The 14,936-nt window shown below is 40.7% G+C and overlaps 1 protein-coding gene and 1 pseudogene across 1 annotated transcript; one reads left to right on the top strand and one right to left on the bottom strand.

Moving 5' to 3' along the window:
• Window positions 1–14,936, top strand: part of LOC148848465 (putative ABC transporter C family member 15) — a 73,692-nt pseudogene that overhangs the window by 55,071 nt on the left and 3,685 nt on the right.
• Window positions 8,180–10,340, bottom strand: LOC148848468 (1-aminocyclopropane-1-carboxylate synthase 3-like). The gene is made up of 4 exons (XM_088951699.1): window positions 10,123–10,340; window positions 9,830–9,961; window positions 9,584–9,744; window positions 8,180–9,455 (listed from the first exon to the last, which is right to left on the bottom strand). The coding sequence occupies exons 1-4, from the start codon at window positions 10,267–10,269 to the stop codon at window positions 8,477–8,479; spliced, it is 1,419 nt and encodes a 472-aa protein (XP_088807825.1). The 5' UTR covers window positions 10,270–10,340; the 3' UTR covers window positions 8,180–8,476.

Genomic DNA, 14,936 nt, shown 5'->3' on the forward strand with positions numbered 1-14,936 from the left:
ACCATTCAAACCAATTAAACTAGCTCGGGAGACCATCTTCATCCTCGGTTCTTGCTGCGTTTACGTAATATATAGAATCAACCATGAACATCACTTCAAACAAACACCTTCACATGCACACACACGTAATGTATAGGGCCTCGCCTAAACCCGAACTTAATCCGAATGCATTAAATAACAACAGTACAAACTAAGTTTGGGTTAATTAGAAGACACAAATCTTAAGTATTGGGCCTGCAGGCTTGACCATAAGCACGTAGCCCAGCCCACCCACGTTGCATACCTACGTTACGTAACAGAGAGGACAAACGTGTTTTAAAGACAGCACGTACATAACCTTATCACCATGAAATTATTGAAACAGAGATACCAGCAATGTGCATGAAACACAAGGTACGTAGTATCTGTGGAACATGCATATCATGGTCGAGTCAAGGAAATGGCATTGGCCAACCTTTGTAAGACGGTTACAACTTCAAGTTGAGATACACCAAAATGCAGCTAATTTGTAATATTTCTTTCAAATCTATATTAATCTACTACTATATATCAAAGCTACCAAACTCACTAGAGGTAGCCGAAAATTATGAGTAGACATTTTTCTTTAAAAAAAGGTGGGTTGGAGCGCTCTACGTGACCTTGGCTTGAGCCTCGAGTTAATGGCTTTATTCTCTGGATACTATGCCTATGCCTAGAAAAAAAAATAATAATAATAAAGGATCATTTACTATAACACCCTCTATAGCTTTAGTGATTTACTTTCATTTTATTAAGACACTCCTTTAATACGCGTTGATGTCCCTGGATACTAATCCGCTCATGAAGATTGCTCCAGGATGGCCACAAGACTTTCTTTTCTCTCATGTTTGCTTCTTCTTCTTTGTCAAATGTTGAATTTCTCACTATAAATCTTCATTTTCTCAGGTGTTATAGTCGCCCCAGACACCTAGCTGAAGGCATCTTTCTTCTTCTTCTTTCCTATTTACCTTGTTTGATTTTGGTTTGTTTATGTTTAAGTATTGAATCTCTTAAGTTTATTAATAATAATATGCAAATTGTAGATTATTTGATTTGGCTCAAAATTATCAAATAGTCTGTTTTGGGGGTAAAATAATAAAATCAGGGAACTTCAGATGCTGAAGGATTTATCCAACACAAACAACATTATCTATTTAAAGCTTCTAAAAAGTAGAAAAGCATCATAGCTCTTTTCAGATTTCAAACATTTTTAATATCTTTTTAACTTTTCAGATTTCAGATTTCAGATTTATCAAACACCACCTTAATCAATCTTTCACTAAGAAGTGTTTGTTTTGCCATCTTAAAATAGTAACACGATCGCCTAATGTGAGTGGAAAATGTTCAAGGGCATGAGCTCATGATTGTTTATTCCAAAAGTACCACCAATACTTCTTTATATAAAAAACAAAATTGACCAAATAGACTGGCTACCTGTGTCTTATTAGGGGCAAAATGGTATTTTCATTTTTATTTTGTTTATTTTTTTCAAATGGACATAAATGCCAAAACTATCATTTCCACTATCAACTAACTAATGTCAAATAAGTAAATCGATTGTAAATTATAGGCGGTGTTTTAGTAAACGCAAACTATAAGGTAAGTTTTAGTAAATCCATGAAACCATACGAGGCATTTTAGTAAATGTATCCTAAAACAAATAATTCCCTGTACATCTATCCCAAACCAAATTAGCTTAATGCAACGGCTGTTCAAAGGCTGTGGAACCAATGATAATGCCCCATGCAAGTGATAAAAGACAAGAGCCCATGGTGAGAAGTTAAATGGTTGTGGGTCCCATATATTTTACAGCACTATCATTAGTTACAACCCACTCAACAACTATTGCAATCAAATAATCCTTTCTCCATCCTTTGATCAACCCTTTTTGAGTATATAACATCTTGTTATTCTCTATCAATAAAAAAAATACAAATTAGACCCCTTAACTGTAAAAATAAATAAATAAATAGATAAATAATGTCGTGGGTTCTCTGCATCCCCTCCTTGGCTTATGTAATATCTGGAGAACAATGTAGTCTTTTTTATAGAGGTCTAGAGATTTTAAATTGTGTTTGGTTTGAATGAAAAGGTAGGGAAAAGAAGGGTGGCTTGTATAGATGTACAAAAACTATTTTTCCTCTTTGGGCAAAGTTCACTAAAGGTGTTGTGTGGCATGATCCACTTTCGCATGCCACCCACACTATAGTGGGTTGTGTTGTGTCGACATACAGGCCTGGGCAGGTCATGCCTTCTTGGCCCGAAACCCCTCAAGGGGAAGTGCAGCATGGCCTGTGGCACAAGCCCAAATGGGCCTATGCCATGCCAAGTCGTGCCACAGGCTTGGCCGGGGTTGAGCCATGGGCTTGATCCTTTTTTAAGTTTTTTTTTCTATTTTTCACTTTTCTTTTTTTTTTTTTGCTAAGTAAAAATGATAAATATTTTGAAAATTTTTAAAAAATAACAAAAAAAAAAAGATAGTAGATAATAAATTCAAAACAATCACAAATAACTTTTAAATAAAACTTGAACAACAAAATTTACCATAATTTTAAAAGTATTGTACAATTATTGAATATACAAAAAATTATTGGCTTCAATATTTTCTTCAACTTCAAGTTCCACCTCGATCCATCCCGTTGATCTTAATTTGCACCATCTACATCTTGTAAACCATCATTTATTGAAGTGCCATGCCCTCCTTGATCTTGCAATCTATCATCTACTTGCAACCAATCCTTCAAACAAATGAACATCTCCATGCTTTCGTCATTCATATAGCTTATCTTCTCGTCCAATACCTTAGTACCTACATTTTCTGTACATCATTAGTTGAATTGTCATGCCCTCCTTGATCTTGCAGTTTGTCATCTACATCTAACCAATCCTTTAAACATATGCACATCTCCTTGCTTTCTTCATTCATATAGCTTCTTTTCTTGTCCAATACCTTGGTAGTTACATCATTTGCACACCATCAGTTGAAGTGTCATGCCCTCCTTGATCTTGCAATCCGTCATCTACATCCAAGCAATCCTTAAAACATATGTGCATCTCTACACATTTGTCATCTATACAATTTCTCTTCTCGTCCAATACCCTAGTAACTGTACTAAAACAAGGCTTTAATAGAATTGTAGACATCAAAGGAGTTAGTAGATCATGTGTCATAGTGGAAAATACTAAATGATTTTTCAAGCCTAGTGTCTTCAGCTAATAAAATTGGTTGTTTAGCATGTATAATATATTTTGCTAATTCTTGGCTCATTTTTTTCTTGTGAATGTTCAATTTTACTAAAAATCCCTGGCTCAATTTGTGTTTGAATACCATTATTATTATTATTATTATTATTATTATTATTATTATTATTATTATTATTATTATTATTATTATTATTATTATTATTTAAATGACTAGTCATGTGTTTAGAAAAATGCCTAGTGCCCCCTTTAGTATTATAACTAAAATCAATTTTAAATTTCATACAAATTGCTCTCTTTCCCTTTCCTTGAACATCTTCTATTTGAAACATTTTGGAAATATAACTAGTCTTTCTCTTGCCATCCCTAGAAACACTAGTAGTAGGGTTGGTTTTTTTAGCAACAATACCACTAACACCTATATCAGTGCTATCATATTATGACCAGACATTATTGAAGTTGTAGAGAACGGGATTGTGAGAGGAATTGGTTATTTTAACAAATTTTAAATATTAAAACCTTAAAAAATGAAAATTAATTATCACTTATCCAATTCGCTAGTCTAGTACTCCAACTTAATTTCAACTCATGAAACTCTAACCCTCCCAAATTGCAAACTTGAAACATTTGAACAAACATTTTCCTTGTTGAAACTTGAATAAAATTAATAATTAGGGACTAGGGAGCAAGAGAGTATATAATAGAGTATGTGAGTATATAAAAGTATGAGAATATGCGAATTGGTGTGATGAGAATGGAGAGGGTAGGGATATTTATATTAGTTGGATACAATTCAATTGGCCAAAATATTCTTAAAAATTAACCATTTTATAACTGTTGGGAGGATTATTTCCATCTTTTATAAAGTTAATTATCAATTTACTAAGATGCCGCTCAAATTAGCTGTTATATAGCTATTGAAGCATTTAATTCATTTTTTGTGCGTCCAAATTAAAATACACGAATACCCTTCAAACTAGTCGTTTATAACTGTTGAGGGGATTTCTATAACCCCTTGCTAGCCCGTAGGCCTCGAAACGTAAGCCCAGCATGGTCCACTTGCCATAATGGCTGGGACATGCCTGGCACGACCCACTTTACAAGTATGGAGTTTACTTTTGGCCTTTGGCCATTGAGACACCTTGAAAGTTTTGAAGTGGACGACTCTCCAAGTTCCCCTTCTTCATTTAACGCGGATCAGTCTTTGACATAAGAGTTGGTTTTATGCTAAAACCGTCAATGCCACTCGTAAACACTATTGCGGTATATACAGCGAGTTGGTGATATAACAAAATAAATCTTTACTATAAAAACAAAATTTCCGTCGATTTGAAGTGGAAAGAAATTTGAATTTCGTGTTTTGGTTGTTTACTTTCTTGCAAATTCCGGTGGCATTAATGTAAATGCTTAAGAGTGCAATGGACCAAATATAAATTCTAGTTTACTTTTAATTTCCATTTTTCATGCCTTTAAGGCAATAATTAATTTTATTAAAAATGTATAGAGATACAATCCATGAAAATACAATCAGCAATAAAAGTAAATGCACTAAATATAAATTCTAATTTACTTTACATATAACTCTTTTTTTAGGAGAAAATCTATGATAAGGAAATGATATAATATAAAAAGAGTTTTGATTAATCAAAATCAGATGTTGTGCAATTGATTGTTCCTGCTGGACATGACTTGGCTCCTAGTAGATGGCGGATTAGGTCGATCTGCAGAAGGTGAATCAGAGAACCCGGAGTTGCTTACCCGGTGAGGTTGCTTCGATGGTTAAGTCAATACTTGGTTGCAAGTTAAAAGCTTTTGAATATAGAGAGCTAGAGAGCAGAAAAATTACGCGTACCTGCTACCCTCGGAGGGTGGAGCCTTTATATAATGGAGTCCTCGCGGGCTTTACGAATCGGTTCCGGGATCTTCGTCACGATAGGAGCCGTTTCCGCGTTAATTGGGGGATAACAGTGCCAACTGATAAGGTTCATCACTTTCGCCCGAATCAGGCGGGGAGATAATGCTAGCTGAAATGCGGCATGATCCTGTGGAGTTTGGGAACCGTTGGAGGAATTTTCAATATCACCACGTAGTGGCAGATCGGTATCCCCGAGATGACACCTTTAAGTCTCGAACTGGATTGAGTACCAGGGTAAATTGGCATCGAGGTGTGCTTGTTGCGATCAGATGCCGAGGCAATCTCATATCGAGGTGACTTTGTCTCGAGGTAGCTTTAGCTCATGGTAGCTAGGTACCCGAGGTCGTTCTGTTGTGGACTAGTCATGCTGAGTTGTCATCTATTAGTCAGGTCGTGTCCACGTGTTCCCCTGTTACGAGGTCGAGCCAAATCACCTTTCATCATTTACCCCCCACTCCCCAAGCCAGGGGTCCTGACCTGGTGCGGGGAGTTCAAGACGTGACAAGTGGATTTGCTCGAGGTCCAGGCCGTTTTGTCGGACTAATGATTGGTCGGACTAGTTCGACAGCTCGTCTCAACCAAGAATAAAACAAGTCGCGTCCGGCTTACGCATGAACGTCACACGGTCTACAAACTCTATGGACATTAAAAAATGCGCTAAACCGATTTCAACCTCGAGGGTCGTGCAGCCAGTTTTCTTAGGAGCCGTAGGATCGCTTTGATCTTGACTGTTGATTCTCATGTACAACGGGTATAAATAGGGGGACCTGAGGCTCATTTTCTTTGCCATAAGTTCATTAGATTTCGGTCTGAGGTCGCCTCCAAGCTCCTTAGCTCGGGTCTTCCAGTTCGGTGTTTCTTTTCAGTTCAGTTTTTCTCCTTGGTGAGTCTTCCCTAGCTCTCCTCTTCGATTCCGTTTCTTTTTCATGTCTAGTTTCAATTTTGATGGTCTTCTAGATGAGGCTGAGGCGGGTGCCTCAACCCAGGTCGATAGTCATACCGAAGCTACTTTGGGTCTGGAAGCGGTCCGTGGTCCTCCTGAGGTGCAATCACCCCGGGAGAAGCGAGAGGGCTCAAACACTTCGGCATCCACCTCGCACCGAGGTTGGGTACTAGACAACTTCGGCCCATCGACAATGACAACAGATAGGCTCCAGGCCTTAATAGCTCGGTACAATCTTCTGAACGACCTCACTTATAGTCTTCCGCTAGGCAACTTCACTTGGGAGCATGATCACAATGAGATCGTGATCTTCGAAGAGCAGCTCACTGCTGGTATTTGTCTTCCACTTCACCCCCTAATTGTCGAGGTCGTTAAACTTTTCAATATTACCATAGATCAGTTACACCCAAACTCCATTCGCAACATGGTAGGCACCATCTCGCTCTTCCATGATTATAATTTGCCCTTTGATCTTGATATTTTTGCTTCCATACTTTCAATAAAAAAGAACTCCTCCTGTGTTCTACCCGAGCACAGGCGGACCTACTATTTGTCCCCACGTCCAAGCTACAAGCTCTTACACGAACTCCCAAACAAGGTCTCGGCCTGGAAAAGGGGCTATTTTTTAGTTTGTAACACTGAGGGTTGGCCTTTCTTGACCCATTGGAGGGCGGCCATTCATGATCCCGACATCAGGCTGGACTTGAAGACAAGGGAAGCGCTTCAGTCCTAGGCGGAGCTCGGTCTCAAGTTTGAAGACTATGTGACCGAAGACAAGCTCGTGCAGGCTGGTCTGAGTCCTAGTAGGTCGTCACTTTGTGTTGCTTTTGTTTTATCTTGATGTTGTTTCTGACATTAACTTTCGTTGTAGCTCCCATGAAGCTCGCTGCAGATAAACTCCTTGGCCAAATGAAGGGGAAGAAGAAGTGAGCTGCCAAAAGAGCTCACGTTGAGTCACTGCAGGCTACCGGGCTTGAGTTTGAGCAACCCTCTGCCTTGCAACCTCCAGTAATCGATCTGATCGAGGAGGAACCAAGAAAGGCTTCCCCGCCCTGCGCGCCCAAGGTGGCATCTTCGGAGCCTGCCCCTGCAACCGCCGTGTCTTTGGGCAACGAGGAAGCAATTTGGAGCATCCCGACTCTGAAATATAGCCTTCTCAAGAGCAAAAGCGCAATGTATGCCGAGGAGGTCGCTAGTTGGGCCGAGCTGTCAGTCAGCTCAGCACCTGGTCAGCTCGGCACCTCCTAGGCAACTCGGCACCTAGTCAGCCCGGCACGTCATAGGCAGCTCAACACTATAGTCAACTCGCCACCTAGCATGCACAATTTGACTCAGCTTGATAGCCAAAATTCTTCACTTCGACATAAGTCATCGGCCACTTGGAAGCAAACCAAAAGAGGAGATACTTAGCCAAAAAATATATACATCACCAAAAATTGATTCATCAAAATACATTCATGAATTTTGATAAATAACACCTTCTTGGCTATCATTGATTCTAATTTATTGGTTAGTGGTCGTGGTACCATAGAAGTACAAATTTTACATTACAAAGTCATGATTACAAACAAAAAGATGGAAATATGAACCGGAACACGAAGGGAAATTGTAAGCTTGGAAGAAAGAAATTCAAACACGTGTAATGTGTAAATTAAGTCTTTCCTCTTGAGTCAGGTTCTGATTTTGACCTAAAGACAAACTCTTATATCAATTGGCGGGCGGGCATTGATGTATAAAACAGGGTTTTTGACATTTTAAATATTTATAGATCGATAGTGGAATTCAGAAATCTATATTGGGCTTGTACGTATTTTTCCTATTTTTGAGTAGGGAGAATACTTTCACAAACTTTAACAATCAGGATATGAGAACGTACGTGAGACGGTGAGAGAGAGAGAGGCCGGTCTACCTGCTTCGGACACAGCAGATCCGACCGAAACGAACCCCTCCTCTTACAAGAGACACCTACACATCCGGCGTGAAAGACGTCATGACTTCACACAAAATCAGTGAACGAAGTCCATTGGGACCCAAAAATTAAATGTGACGGCAAACGTCGGCATTAATCTCACCGCCGTCTGGCGGCAATCCCGTCGCGCTGCTATTCAAGCATAATGCAAGCAATATCTATTGTCATAGGAACATGTTTGAGCTACATAAACTATTACAGTAACAAGTATTTCTCTTTGAGTCCGGATCTGCTTCCAACTAAAAGTTCCATTTTGACCATTCTGAGAGAGAGAGAGGAATGAGTGTATATATCTCCTATTTTGCAATTACAGTTTTAACTATTCGGACGGACCAATTCCTATAGTGAAGACGGACTGAACCGAAGAAGAAAGAAAAGGACAGAAGACTGAATAAAAAAAAAGATTTGTTCCGGCAGAGTCAGACTCGAATTAACGCTCGGCTTTGCGTTCATAAGATGATAGTCGAAAAATCCACTTGGTCAATGACCCTCTTCTCGAGTTTCTAACTAGTTGACGCTGGGACGGAGTATTACTATCGTTGGAGGTGGTGGCCGCGGTGGAGTCGACTAAGGCCTTAATTCGTTGCATGGAGAGGTTTAGGGTATCTTCAGACATGTTGGCAAAGCATACGCGAAACCACCCTGGTTCGGTGCAATGGCAGGAAGATCCCGGAGAGATGTTTAACCGGACTTCGTAAAGAATTTTCTTCCACAACTCCATCTCTGCTTCGAAAGTGTTAGAGCTTAAGAGGTGTCTCATGTCTACCCAACAAAACAAACCGGCGTTACTCTTCAAGCATCTGATACCGGCATTCAGAAGGCCGGAGACGAGCATGCCGTGCCGTTTCTTAAGCCGCCTCTGATTTTCTATGATATAATTTCTTGAAAACTTCTTATCAGAGAGCATGGCCGAAAGAAGATACTGAGTTTGAGAAGAGACAAGTCCAAAACTTGACATTTTGGTTGCCGCTGCAACCACAGTGACGTCATTAGAGTAAATGGCACCCACTCGAAATCCAGGAAGACCAAGATCCTTGGACAGACTATAGACGATATGAACTCGTTCGCAAACGTCTGTTTCCTGAAGGTTTCTGTCCATCAGAACCTCTGCGACGCTTACGAAACCCGGGGAGTCAAAGACTGTCCCGGAATAGATTTCATCACTTATTAAGTGGATTCCTTTGGAAGCAATAAAGTTGATGAGGTGGTCGAACTCGTCTCGGCTGATGGTCGTGCCCAATGGATTCGAAGGGTTGGTGATCAGAACTCCTTTAACCTTCAGGTTTTGTTTCTGGGCTTGTTGGTAAGCTTCGTCTAGAGCAGATTGAGTAATTCGGAAGCCATTGGAGCTGTTGCAATGTATGGGAACGATCTCAACCCCAGTTCGCCATTTGAGATCTCTATCGAACCTGAGGAAAATCAAGAGGGGGAAAAACAATGAGCTAATTACACACCTTATTTAAGAAAGATATATGATCGACCAACTTATTGAAAAAGATCAAAAAGTGAGTAGTGCAAATAGGAGAAAGAGGTTTACCCTGGGTAGTATGGAGTAGGAAGGAGGAAAGCTTCGCCGGGTTCGGCAAGGCAAAAGATGAGAGTTTCGTTAGCCGAAGTTGCACCGGCTGTAAGGACCAGCTTGCTGGGATCAAAGCTTACTCTATTTCCTCTTATTTCTCCCATGAATTCCACCAATGCCTGTATGAAGAAATGAAGATTCAATATCAGAGATTCAACAGTTGATGATCTTTCAAATGGGCGAGAAGATTCGTGGAACACTTACGTGTTTGAAAGAGGGGAGGCCATGATAATCTTGGAAGAGGGCGAGTTCTCTGAATATGGATTCTCCATTTCTCTTGAAACTAGTGGTGTCAGGATTTTTGGCGAGCCAAGATTCGAGAAGGTCGAAAGAAAGCTGCAAGAAACGCAATAACGAGAACATTAATGAGCAATTAAATCCGAGGAAGAGGATTGCCGTAAATGGAGACGGACGGCTGTGTAATCATTTCACGATCGATGAGGGGTCAATGGGCCTCATCGATAAAAATGGAACCTACGAGACGAGACGAGACACACCTGATTTTCGGCAAGGCCTATCTGAATAATTCCAGTTGGATTCTGATATTCATGGTATGGATTCTTCTCGTATTCCTGCCACCCTAGGAAGTAAGAAGAATCTTGGCCGTGTGAGTTGCACGTCGCTTTTCTAGCTAATAACTTCATTGTTGTTCTTGTGGAGATTTGGGAACGATAGCGAAAGCAAGCAACCTTAGACCTGAGAGAGCGAGAGAACGAGAGAAAGCCACGGAGTGAAGAAGGTCACACGCGAGTCGCGAGACGGGGACAAATTGAAATTAGAGAGAGAGAGTGGATTGGGAGGGGAGTTGGGTGTTTGATATTTAGATGGTGGAGGATAATTGTTTCTTCCTTTGTCACTGGATATTATGCATATATGCAAGTGTGACATTTATATAGGAGTTTCGAGTTTGGGACTCTTGGGGACTGTTTGGGAGTGAAGGAATGACACGCACTCCAACTGTGACTCCACCGTTTGACCAAAGCGCCAGATGGATGTTGAGGGAGAGAGGGAGAAAATTACTAATTGTTGAGGAAGGAGCTTCCTCTCACATTCCTAACCAGCTAATAAGGAAGGAGAAGTTTTCTCTGCCTCATTACCTCCAAAACTTCACCTAATTATTTATGTTATTTAATCCCCTCCAACCGACCGTTGGATTTTAAATGCAAGTGGTGATGGAAAAAGAGAGGACCTGATGATCCTCTGTAGTCTGTAATAGCTAAAGACCAACAAATGTCAAACTTTAAGCTATGTCCCATCCATTTTTGTGTTTCCTGCATTGGTATTTATCTTAAGGAAACTAATAGATATCATAAAAGTGATATCATATTCCACGACCCCATATTTCCCAACCACCACCCTCCTCCACAGTGCTTCCTTCTCCCTTTCCTGCCCAAACTTCCACAGCCATTTTCCTAATAAAGTCTTTTTAAATGTCCTAACTCTTCATATCCCCAAACCTCCCCTTTCCTTAGGTCTACACACTTTATCCCAGCAAAAGAGATGGAACTTCTTCGCTTCCCCAGCCCCTTCCCACAAGAAATCCCTTTGAATCTTCTCTAACATGTTTGCCACTTCCATCGGAACCTTCAATAGAGACAAGTAATATGTGCGTAGGATTGATAGCACACTCCTAATAAGGGTAATCCCAACTCAAAACGGGGTAGTGAATCATGAATGGCACCACGGCTTATTGCTCTAAAATCTGAAACTTATTGCACAAATTCCAGGATGCAGACATTAATAACATTCACTTACTAATGGCTAGGTGAATCATGAATGGCAAATTTATTCTAAAAGTTCTATTGATCCTTTCATTGCATTATCCCCACATGACAGTATGCTTTACCCCTTTTGAGAAAACCTTTTCACCTGCACCTAATCCAAAGGGCTTTCCTTGATTGAGGAGAACAATGATGAAGTTTGGAGGACCCCAGTTCAAATCTAGCTTATTGTTAACACAGTTCCATAACATGCTTAGCAAAAGCACATTGCAGATGTTTTGGAGCAGCTACAGTAGTCCGAACCAGTGAAGAAGGAAGAAGAAGATGAGGAAGAAGACAAGAGAAAGAGAGAACATGAGGGTTTAGTCGAACTGATTAATCTTACATTCAGTCGACCCCCTTGTGTTTATTAGGTTCTAATTACACTTATAAAGACAAAACTGCCCTCACTTAAGTGTGGGGCAGAGTACTCTAATAAAACAGCCACATAAGCAAAGTACTTAACTGACATAAGATTACTAAATTACCCTTATTCGGCTCACTCTAACACTCCCCCTCAACCTGGAGAATATATGTCATATAATCCCAGCTTGTTACATAGATGATTCACTTTCCCTGAGTTTAGAGCTTTTGTAAACAAATCTGCCCATTGATCATTCGAGCCCACATGTTCTGTGTTTATCTCTCCAGCAAGGACCTTCTCCCTCACAAAGTGGCAATCAACCTCTATGTGCTTTGTTCTCTCATGAAATACAGGATTGGATGAGATATGGAGTGCAGCTTGGTTGTCACAATACAGTCTCATAGGTTTATCCATGTGAAACCCAATTTCTTGTAGAAGATTCCTCAACCACACTAACTCACAGGTAGTATGTGCCATGGCCCTATACTCAGCTTCAGCACTACTTCTGTCCACAACCGTCTGCTTTTTACTCTTCCACGTCACAAGATTTCCTCCAAGAAATGTGCAATAGCCCGTAGTAGATCTTCTATCATTCACTGAGCCTGCCCAGTCTGCATCTGTATACCCCACTACTTCAAGCTTTCCTCCTGATTTATACAATAGTCCACGACCTGGAGCTCCTTTCAGATACCTCACAATTCTAAGAATTGCATCCCAGTGAGGTATACGAGGGTCCTGCATGAATTGGCTCACCACACTGACTGCAAAGGATATGTCGGGTCTCGTGATAGTTAGATAGTTCAGCTTCCCCACTAGTCGTCTATACCTTCCAGGATCTTCAAATACTTCTCCTGTATCACTGCTCAACTTAACATTTGGTTCCATAGGGGTCTCAGCCGGTTTTGCACCTAACAGTCATGTTTCTTCCAATAGATCAAGAACATGTTTTCTTTGGCACAAATTTACACCTTGTTTTGACCTGGCAACCTCTATTCCCAAGAAATATTTCAATGTTCCAAGATCTTTTGTTTGGAAATGGTTTTGCAAAAATACCTTTAATTTGCCAATCCCCAATTTATCACTGCCAGTAATGACAATATCATCCACATAGACCACTAATAGAATCTTCCCAGCTTCTGAGTCATAGCTAAACACTGAGTGATCTACCTGGCACTACTTCATTCCAAAACTCTTCACCACTTCACTGAACTTCCCAAACCAAGCACGCGACGATTGTTTCAACCCATAAATTGCCTTTTTCAATCTGCATACCTTACCATCCTCCCCCTAAGCAACAAACCCAGGTGGTTGCTCCATATATACCTCCTCCACAAGATCACCATGGAGAAAGGCATTCTTGATATCAAGCTGAAACAGAGGCCAATCATACATAACTGCCAGGGAAATTAGTACACGAACAGAACCAATCTTAGCCACCGGAGAGAATGTCTCCATGTAGTCTACTCCATACAACTAGGAGTAACCTTTAGCAACAAGTCTGGCCTTCAGACGCTCTACACTACCATCTGGCAAGTATTTCACAGTATACACCCATTTACATCCCACAGCATGCTTGCCAGGTGGGAGAGTAGTAAGTTCCCACGTTTGAGTATGTTGAAAAGCAGAAAGTTCCTCCTCCATTGCCTGCCACCAATCAGGTGAACTGAGAGCTTCTTGGACATTGTTAGGTATGGAAATAGAGGATAAAAGGGAAACAAACTGGCGATGTGATGTAGAAAGACGAGATAATGAAACGAAATTGGAAATGGGATGGAGGGTAGAACTGCGTTTACCTTTCCGTAAGGCAATGGGTAGATCAAGGTTTGAGGGTTCAACAATAGGAGCCATGAGAGGATTCGCAGATGAGGTAGAAACTGGAGGAGGGGCCGGTGCCGTTCGACGTGTATACACTTGCCGGATTGGTGGACGTTCGGTGGTGATCTGCATGGGATGAGGTGATGAGTCTACTCCAACAACAACATCTGGAACTGGATCACTGATAGGGAGAGGAAGAGGAAGTGCGGGTGGAGACGAGGGTGCTTCAGGACTTGAGAAGAAGGGGGCTGACTTAAAAAAGGTGACATCAGGACAGACATAGCACTTCCGGGTAATGGGATTATAACACTTGTACCCTTTCTGAGTCCGTGAGTAGCCAAGGAAGACACATTTGATTGAGCGTGCATCTAGCTTGTCTATTACAGGGCTCAGATTGTGGACAAAGCACACACAACCAAAGACACGAGGAATTAATGGGAATGGAGATAAAGTGAGAAACAAGATAGAGAAGGGGGACCGACCATGAAGAATGAAGGAGGGCATCCGATTAATGAGAAAACATGCAGTGAGTACAGCATCACTCCAAAAACGTTTAAGAACATTCATGTGGTGAAGAATAGATCGAGCAGTTTCAAGAAGCTGACGGTTCTTCTGTTCAGCTACCCCATTTTGTTGAGGGGTGTATGCACATGATATTTGATGAATAATGTCATGCTGTTCTAAATACTGTTGAAATGAAGTAAGAAAGTATTCACGACCATTATCTGAACGGAGAATTTTGATTGGAACACCAAATTGTGTGCGTATTTCAGCATGGAATTTTTGAAAAATAGAAAACAATTCACTTCTTTCTTTCATTAAGTAAATCCATGTCATTCTTGAACAATCATCAATAAAGGAGACAAAATACTTGTACCCATTATAAGACTCTATTTTGATTGGACCCCAAACATCTGAATGAACCAAAGAAAAAGGACTCAACATACGACTCTCAACTCTTGGACTGAAGGACACACGACGATGTTTCCCAAACTAACATGACTCACATTGCAAAACTGACAAATGACTCAATGACGGGACCAAAATCTTGAGAGCCTTGAGAGATGGATGTCCCAGTCGGCAATGCCATTGTAGAGGAGTAAGCGAAGTCTGAAGAGCAATTGAAGATCCACCACCGTCAAGATAGTACAGTCCACCAGCTTCATGCCCCCGACCAATCTTCTTCCCCGTCTTGAGATCCTGAAAAACACAGGTGGAAGGAAAGAAGGTAACGGAACAGTTAAGAGCTTTGATTATTTTACTAACAGACATAAGATTGAATGGAAACTTAGGGACATATAAAACAGATGATAAGGGCACAGGAGCCATGTCAATATTACCAACACCACATATGGGAGATGAGGACCCATTG

The sequence above is a fragment of the Nelumbo lutea genome, chromosome 6 (assembly GCF_056320005.1).
Source record: "Nelumbo lutea isolate HS-2025 chromosome 6, American lotus-T2T, whole genome shotgun sequence".
In the NCBI taxonomy this organism is placed as follows: domain Eukaryota; kingdom Viridiplantae; phylum Streptophyta; class Magnoliopsida; order Proteales; family Nelumbonaceae; genus Nelumbo; species Nelumbo lutea.

Coding starts and splice junctions, on each gene's coding strand:
- LOC148848468 (XM_088951699.1), bottom strand. CDS start 10,269: ATGAAGTTATTAGCTAGAAAAGCGACGTGCAACTCACACGGCCAAGAT. Junction 9,745..9,829: donor GCCTCCCCTCTTTCAAACAC/GTAAGTGTTCCA, acceptor TTCTTCATACAG/GCATTGGTGGAATTCATGGG. Junction 9,456..9,583: donor CCTACTCCATACTACCCAGG/GTAAACCTCTTT, acceptor GATTTTCCTCAG/GTTCGATAGAGATCTCAAAT.